We start from the raw sequence: 8,804 nt of genomic DNA, 5'->3' as shown, positions 1-8,804 counted from the left end.
ACAACCATGATATTGATATTAACTACTATCATAACATGAAACTAAAAAGTGAAAAATAAATATAGTTTAAAAAAACTAAAAAACACGCTTTTAAAGCACATCGAACTAAAAAGTTAAAAATAATTTTTAAAATTAACTTAAAACAATAATGAACGAAAAATACTAGTATTATTGTGAAAAAAAGCGTGGGTGCTTTGTGCCATATTTTTTGTATATTGAGCGCTCGACGCTTTTTTTCACAATAATACTAGTATTTTTCGTTCATTATTGTTTTAAGTTAATTTTAAAAATTATTTTTAACTTTTTAGTTCGATGTGCTTTAAAAGCGTGTTTTTTAGTTTTTTTAAACTATATTTATTTATGATATTGTTATCACAGTCACGGATTGTTTATTATCACTTATGACTATCAATAGATATACTTTTTGTATTGTCAGTTAATGTATTTATAAACTCACAACAATGTACCTTACTATCATTGATAATAACAATGCTCTGTACCTGCTAAAAAAATAAAAAAACATATCATAGTAAAATCGCATCGAAGCTAAAATCGATATCGATTGTACAAAGTTAACCAGCATAGAACAATATATTATTGGGTTACCTGTGTGGTCAATACAAATAAAGCTCTCTTGTGAAGATAGAGAAACCCTTTGTGGTTCCTATATGACTCGAGGCATTTATTGACACGACTCGCAGTCAGCACAAGCTTTAATAACTACTGGTACGAGTGGGGTGTTATTGATAATTTATGTGTGATAATTATTTACAAAAATGTATATTTCAAATTATTATTATATTAATAAATTTTGAAAACATCACTTTGTTTTTCTTTATTTTACATTTTCTCATAAAATCCTCGTACTCATAACTCGAGAGAAAATTATATTATATAATTTTATTAAACAAATATACAGTAATTATTCTCATGCTTATACAAGACTAACCAATAACTAATTTTATTAAATCATTTTAATCATAGAAAACTACCATTTTACATTAACAATTCATTTTTTTTGCGTTACTATAGCTTATCTGTTAACAAAAAAAATGTTTTCAAGTTCAATAAATTGGAATAAAAACTATATGTATGAGGTTTGGACTTTTTTTTTAGCTTTATCTGATTAAAAATGAATAAATTAAGACAGTAATATGTGATTTAAATATAAAATTATATGTTCTGAAAATTTGATACTGAATAATTAATTTTAAAATTGACACAACTTGTATAACTGAAGTAAAACACGAACAGTTTTAATAATTAAAAAAAAAAATGTTTTCGTACTTCATAATAAATTTTTGTATTAGACTTTTATTATACACTACTAAAAAAAAATATATTATCAGCATATTTGATACCTTGTTATTTATTAATATGTACAACAGAAGTTGAGAAAACAAAAAAAAAAAATCTTGTGTATTTTTAAAAGTTTCAGAGGTCTACTTTTTAATTTTATTTTAAATTCACTCCAACAAAATAAAAATTAGACATTAAAATACGCTTTTGAATATAAAATGACATGCTTCAGAAAATTGATAATATGCATTTTTCACCTAATGTGATAACTTAATCGAGAAAAAATATCTGTATTTTTGAGCAACTATCACATTTTTTTGTGTTTTGATTAAGGAGTAATCTATCATTAACTACTAAATTCAGATATTAATATGAACTAACAAATAAAAAATTGGACGTTTAATAAATTTAATAATTTATCATTTTAGCCTAAGTGCACCAATATGCGATGAGTTATCATGAATAAATTATGGTTATTTTATAAATATTTAAGAAATTAAAAAAAATGTTTGATTTAATTTTTCCTAAACTAAACAATAATAGTATAATTTGGCTAATATAATATACTATCGAATAGAAAATTAAATACTTCACAAAATTGATATTTTGTAATTTTTTTCTAATTACAACAAAAATTATAAGAATACATAAATTTTTCCTCCTTTCCCATCATAAATAAGTAGCACAGAGTCCACGACAAAAAAAAAATTCTATATTTAAATCAAATTAATGAAATCATTATAATTTAATTCAATAAATGATTGGATGTTGAATCGACGTTTAATAATTTATTGATTTCCTGAAATAGATTTTTCCAGTAATCATCATTTTTATCATAACCAAATGTTGTGTTTTTTAATGTTGCTCTGTGTAATAATATCTTGAACAATACACTAGCTAAGTTGAAATCTTTACGATCTAAAAAATACAATGATTTTAAAGAAAAAATAGATTTTTTACAATAATTTGTTACATAATTACAGTCTTTATTAATATCTTCCTTAATATGAAGTATAGCTTCATTTTTACTTTCATCGGTTGGGTTCAGTGTCTCTGCCTAAAATACACAAAATAATTTATTGTAATATGCTTATGTAGAAAAATAAATAAATTAATGGCAGTCAAATGGGTACTGATATACTTAGTCCTGGATAGTTAATACCTCAGAAATTTATCAAACTGATATGCGTTGTATATGTAATATTATATTATTACTTATAATATTAAAATATTATATTATGTTATCTTTTGTACATGTATGTCACATATTGTGAATTTACAAGATCACCAAAACAGGGTTCCCATATTTAAGACTTAAAATAATCAATAAATTAGTCAATTAAATCTGATTATCGTACAGATTCAAAGTCACGCCCATGTGTGGGTCTTCAATTAGGTCCAGCCAATCATATTCAACTATTAATTAAGATCTACAGTTTCTAAGATCACACTAGGGATCGCTACACGACCCTCGTCTACTATAAAAACCCATTTTTAACACGCTTATATTAGTTTCACCTGTATGTATGTATGTATGTATGTATGTATGTATGTATGTATGTATGTATGTNATATATATGTACACAAATTTTTATTTTGACTGACCAATAACGCCCGCGTCTAATGCGCCTTACGTATATATATTCATATATTCCTACCGCCGTTTATACCTCAGGTATAACGTTAGTCCGACTCGCCCGCCCACAAACACGGCTATACCTAGTGCATGATGCGTTTACGTACTTAAGTTGCTTTACTTGTATATATATATATATATATATATTCTAATTACTATTAAAATTTATATATCAAAACGCTTATTCTAATTAAGAGATATAAAGTATTCATTCCGATTACGAGGGATGATTTCCGTATCGTCATTTTTCGTCACTACCTCCACGTTCCAGGAGTGAGTAATTTACGTGCCTGCTGCTTTCCTTGGATGTAGCATGGTAGCCGTTTCTCAGACTCCCTCCCCGGAATCGAACCCTGATTTCCCGTTACCCGTAACAACCATGATATTGATAGTAACTACTATCATAACATGAAACTAAAAAGTAAAAAATAAATATAGTTTAAAAAACTAAAAAAACACGCTTTTAAAGCACATCGAACTAAAAAGTTAAAAATAATTTTTAAAATAANTTAAATCACATCGAACTAAAAATTATTTTTAACTTTTTAGTTCGATGTGATTTAAAAGCGTGTTTTTTTAGTTTTTTAAACTATATTTATTTCCTATTAAAATCAGTTCTTTCGGCTATTTTAAATTACACAAAATCTGCGACACTCTACTCAAGATTCTACTCTCTGGGACTTAGTTTATTTTTTAATTTATTTGGACTTAGAATATTTTTCTTTAAAACTAAATGACACTTAGAGATTTTAAAGTGAACTTTGTTTTGGTGAATCTTTTAATTTAATTTAATTTGTTCATTAAATAATAATATTAGCTTCGATGCGAAGCTGAGAAGGTATTAATTTTACCATGATGTGTTTATTTTTTTTTTTANTTACCATGGAAATAAATTAAATCAATAATTGTTGATAGTTGGTTTGTAAGGTTTTTTGAGTCTTGAGTGTTGTAGTTAGTCAGTACTTGGGCGTACGTTTTTTGTATTTGATACTGTGTGTTTGAAAAAATGTGTTGTAAGATATGACCTAAAGGCTCATTTACAATATTTGAAATAGGAGTTTGTGTTTTCGGTTCTTGAGTATTTGTGTAAGTGGTTGATTTCTGTTTTTTTGTGGGATCTTTATAGACTGTACAACGTCGGTAACTCGAAGGATGTTGTTCTTGACATAATGCACATTTGGGTGGTTGATTAGGTATTTTTGTACAATTTTGAGTCAAATATGTTTCTCCACATTTGACACAACCGTGGTTAATGGTTACAGAAATTTTTTGTGTGACCAAAATCTTGACATCTTATATATTGTATTAAATAGCGACTAAGATGGGGTTCCTCTACTTTTATTTAAGTTTGACAAATCGAATTTGATTAAAAGTTTCGGAATTTTGTTGGTTTACTTCTAAATTGACAAAAAAAGAGGTAATAGTATTTTGGTTCTACTTTGTAAAACATTTACTACTTGTAACACGTTATAACCATGAATTTCCAGTTCTTGTTTTATATAATCTACTGGAGTGGTATGGTGCAAATTACGACTCTATAAGGTTTATTTTGTTGAATTTTATATGTGTGAAAGTCCACATTTTTTTCTTTAAACAAGCGTACAATTTTTCTATAATCATCCGGTGTATTGGTTTGCAGTCTTAATTCTTTAATGCTACTTTTACAACTAAATGCATTTGAACCTATAGTTTTTTGTATAGCTTCTCAAATGCCTTTATAATCGAGATCTGATTTTATAAAAATAGGTGGAGGGGTTGATATTTTTGATTCCTATGAATTAATTATTTATTCAGTTTCCATGTCATTGTGATCATGGATATCTGAGTTTAAAGTAGAAAAACGACCGATTTGTCGTAAAATATTTGCTGTGTTGTTGTTAGGTTGTTTTGGTTTTGGAGACGTGCCGTGTGATGAATTTGTTTTCCTTTTATCTTTACTATTTTAGATGATAGTTGACCAGTCGATTTCATTTTCATTATCAGAAAAAGTAAACACGTTATTTATCGATTTAGAAGTTTGCGAAATTGAATTTCGGTTTATTATAGTAATCGGCGATATCGGTTTAGGTTTATCTGATTTATGAGTAGTTGGTGAGGTAATACTGTTATGCATTGTGTATATTATATTAATTAAAATGCAAGAAAATTCTTACTTAGAGGCCCCCAGCCACAAAACGGGTGGTTGATTTTACGATGAGTTTGTAGCCCAATAGTTTATCTTTTATTTGATACTTAATTTAAGCTATTGTATTAATGTATGGTTTACTAATAAGAAAAAATTTATATAAGCATAATAGGAACATGACTATTATATGGCAGCTTATAAATTATAAACAAAAATTAATTTATGAGATCTTAAAATGTTTTTTGTCATAACTAGGGTAAAGTATAATAAGATGGTAATCTATATAAGCTAACGTGAATATTTAGCAGTGAGAGTTAATAAAAATCGAGAAATAAATTATATAAATAATGTAAGAAACACTAAATTTTTTTATTATAATTCTTGTGAATACATTTCTATTAGTTTAAAAATTAATTTTTCAATATTACTTTGAGCTGTAATATTTTTGCATTAGATAGACAAAAATCTTGCGCGATGTATTTCGTATGTAAATAATTACGAATATTTTAAAATAAATTTATAGTTACGTTTCCAATAAGACCATCGTATTCAATTGTATCAATTAATTCAATGAATTGTTCCTTATCAATAAGACCATTTCCGTCATTACGAATCTTACAGAATTCAGAGCAGATCTTTTGAACATCTTCTATGTTCAGTTTCTCTGCCTACAATGAATGTAAACTTATTTATTTATTTATAAAAATAATTAACTAATTAATATGTTATTTTACCTGTTGGTCATCACCCATCTTATCAATATCAACCAAAAACATCAGAATCTTCATGGCTCTTATATTATTCGTATCTATAAAATATTATACCTTAAATACAGGTAAACAAAATTTCATACATGCTTTTTCTCAAAAATTAATAAAAACAATAAATTTTTATTCTGAAGACTTTTATTTATTATCACAATTTATTATTACAATTTTGTTAAATTATAGTATTAAAAATAAACCAGTAAAGTGATTTCAAGACGCAGTGGTAACAAGTATAGATGATATTTGACAGTGAATAAAATCAGTATCATAAAAAATAAATATAGTTTAAAAAACTAAAAAAACACGCTTTTAAAGCACGTCGAACTAAAAAGTTAAAAATAATTTTTAAAATAAGTTTAAAATAATTATGAACAAAAAATACTAGTATTATTGTGATAAAAGCGTCGGGCGCTCAATATACGACAAATATGACACAAAGCACCCACGCTTTTATCACAATAATACAAGTATTTTTTGTTCATAATTATTTTAAACTTATTTTAAAAATTATTTTTATCTTTTTAGTTCGACGTGCTTTAAAAGCGTGTTTTTTTAGTTTTTTAAACTATATTTATTTTTTACTTTTTAGTTTCATGTTATGATAGTAGTTACTATCAATATCATGGTTGTTACGGGTAACGGGAAATCAGGGTTCGATTCCGGGGAGGGAGTCTGAGAAACGGCTACCACATCCAAAGAAATGACGATACGGAAATCATCCCTCGTAATCGGAATGAATACTTTATATCTCTTAATTAAAATAAAGCGTGTTAATAAATAAATTTTAATAGTAATTAGAATATACAGAGTTTTCAGTAAGTCAGGGAACGGGTTTCTATTGTTCTCATTGTTACAAACAATATATAAAAGTGTCAGACCTTCCGGAACATTTTCAAAAGTTATGTTGAAAAAGTAAATTTGTTGTGAAAAAGTTGTCATTTTAAATCCCCCCCCGTGGGCAGGTTAAGGGTCAGATTTACAAAAAAAATATACCAAATGATAATTAAAAACATAAAGCATCTATATAAAAAAAATTTATATTGATATGTTCATTTTTGAAAAAGTTAGAGCATTATTAAGTTAAAAATATAAAAAAAAATTCTCTGCTTCGCATCGAAGCTAAAATGCAACTACAAGAGTTAAAGGTATATTTTTATAGTATTTGAAATTTTTTTTTTTATATATTTTATTTTTATTTAATATATTTTTTCATTTAAAAACCACTTAAAGTAAATAGAGTACTTTTATTGGCGGATATAAGAAAAAAATTATGGTAAAAATAACTGAAACTAAAAATGTTACGAATTATATACTACCTGTATTGTTATAATAGAATTCCTTATGAATACCAAATTTATTTAAAACTTTTTGTAATTTTTCAGGATCACTACAAAAATACCAATGCGACATCTCGTTAACGTGCGCTATTTGAGTCCCAGTAAGTCCCTTGCCCTTTAAACATTTATATAAAATATTGACTAAAAATATAAATTAATAAATTAATAAATACTTACCTTAGTAATGGTAAAAAAACATACTAAAAAAAAAATTAGAGTAGTTTTTAAATGCATATCAATGATTTTTCAATCTATGGAACCAACTATTTAAATGTTTAAATTTTATCTGAATAATTTTACGTATTTTTTGAAATTTATACTAAAAAAGTGGAAATATTAGTTATTTATACTAAAATAACATTTATTGTAAAAATAAAAAAGATTTTAACGAATNGGAAATATTAGTTATTTATACTAAAATAACATTTATTGTAAAAATAAAAAAGATTTTAACGAATTTAATATTATTACTGTTAGACTTTAGTACAATTGTCTTTATAATGACATCATATAAATTTTAAATTTAACATTCATTATATAAATAATATAATAAAATAAAAAAAAAATTAAATGGTCGAAGTTTAATCAATTATTTTTCTTGGCAAATTAACGTATAGCTATAGTTAAACATAATTTTACTATAGTAAAAAAAAATGTTTTTAGATCTACTACATTTGGAAACTGTATGACTTACATTTTTTTTAAAAAGTATCATAGATATATATAAATGCTATTAGTTAGATGACTACACTGTTAAACGTTTAAAAAGAAAATAATCGATACTTAAGCATTAGCAAATATATTAAAATAATGGAAATTAAAAGCTACAAAAGTACTTCCTGAAAACATATTTAGTTATCACTTAAATTTATTATTTATTTTTTGTAAAAGTGGTGTTTATAAATTTATCCCATATACCATTTAAGGGTATACATCTCTGATACCCGTCCGAACGTTTATCGTGTTTGGCCAGTTCGTTTACAGTGTATGTTGTAAATATATGTGTAATACACATTGTGTATGTATTAATAAATATATTTTTAAAGTACTTTCAATCATATAGTGAAGTGAAAGTTTAAAATATAGATCATTGTGTAAGCATATGTATTTTATGAATATTTAATCTTGAGAATTACAATATTATATTTAACGATTTTCCGTCACTATTTGCTCTATTCCTCTACGCGATATATTTTTATTAAAATTATTATTTTTGCATATTCGTCATTATTTCTTGTCAGAACCAAAATTAAGTTATGATATTATGCGAGTCTGACACAGGCAGGTATAATTAAATAAATGAATAAACCGATTGTGTTATGAGTGATGCTGTTGAATTCATTATTATGTCGATTCACTTCATTTTATAAAATTAATTGACAAAATGATGTATTATTAAAAAAATCTTAAGGTAGAATAATAACATGGTTCCGTGTTTCCCTCAGCCGCACATCATATTATCAACCTATACGGAAGTCTATTTGCATCTAAATCAAGTGAGAATGAAAGCGAGAGTATGCGAGTGTGTCTGCTAATTTTACTAGCCTTTTTATATTAAACTAGTTGGTAAGGTGATGAAGGGAGGCTAGTTTTTCTTAAGAAAAACTATTTAATCCTGCCGTCTGTTCGGCTCCACAGAT

The 8,804-nt window shown here is 25.8% G+C and overlaps 1 protein-coding gene across 1 annotated transcript; it reads right to left on the bottom strand.

Annotated features, from left to right (window-relative positions):
- Positions 1-1,989: 1,989 nt before the first annotated feature.
- On the bottom strand, positions 1,990-7,483 carry LOC126905651 (uncharacterized). Its single transcript, XM_050685581.1, has 6 exons — positions 7,342-7,483; positions 7,144-7,279; positions 5,795-5,868; positions 5,588-5,728; positions 2,281-2,356; positions 1,990-2,217 (listed from the first exon to the last, which is right to left on the bottom strand). The coding sequence occupies exons 1-6, from the start codon at positions 7,396-7,398 to the stop codon at positions 2,045-2,047; spliced, it is 657 nt and encodes a 218-aa protein (XP_050541538.1). The 5' UTR covers positions 7,399-7,483; the 3' UTR covers positions 1,990-2,044.
- Between the last annotated feature and the right edge of the window lie 1,321 nt (positions 7,484-8,804).

Source organism: Daktulosphaira vitifoliae, unplaced genomic scaffold (genome assembly GCF_025091365.1).
Source record: "Daktulosphaira vitifoliae isolate Bord-2020 unplaced genomic scaffold, ASM2509136v1 Scaffold_4, whole genome shotgun sequence".
In the NCBI taxonomy this organism is placed as follows: Eukaryota; Metazoa; Arthropoda; class Insecta; order Hemiptera; family Phylloxeridae; genus Daktulosphaira; species Daktulosphaira vitifoliae.
The sequence above is the reverse complement of the archived record's forward strand: the minus strand, read 5'-3'. Positions and strand labels throughout refer to the sequence as shown.

What these genes read in the sequence shown, in the direction of transcription:
- LOC126905651 (XM_050685581.1), bottom strand. Translation starts at nt 7,398, where the DNA reads ATGCATTTAAAAACTACTCTAATTTTTTTTTTAGTATGTTTTTTTACC. An exon ending in AGATGGGTGATGACCAACAG is followed by an intron (nt 5,729 to 5,794) that starts GTAAAATAACAT and finishes CATTCATTGTAG; the next exon opens with GCAGAGAAACTGAACATAGA. An exon ending in GGAAGATATTAATAAAGACT is followed by an intron (nt 2,218 to 2,280) that starts GTAATTATGTAA and finishes TGTATTTTTTAG; the next exon opens with ATCGTAAAGATTTCAACTTA.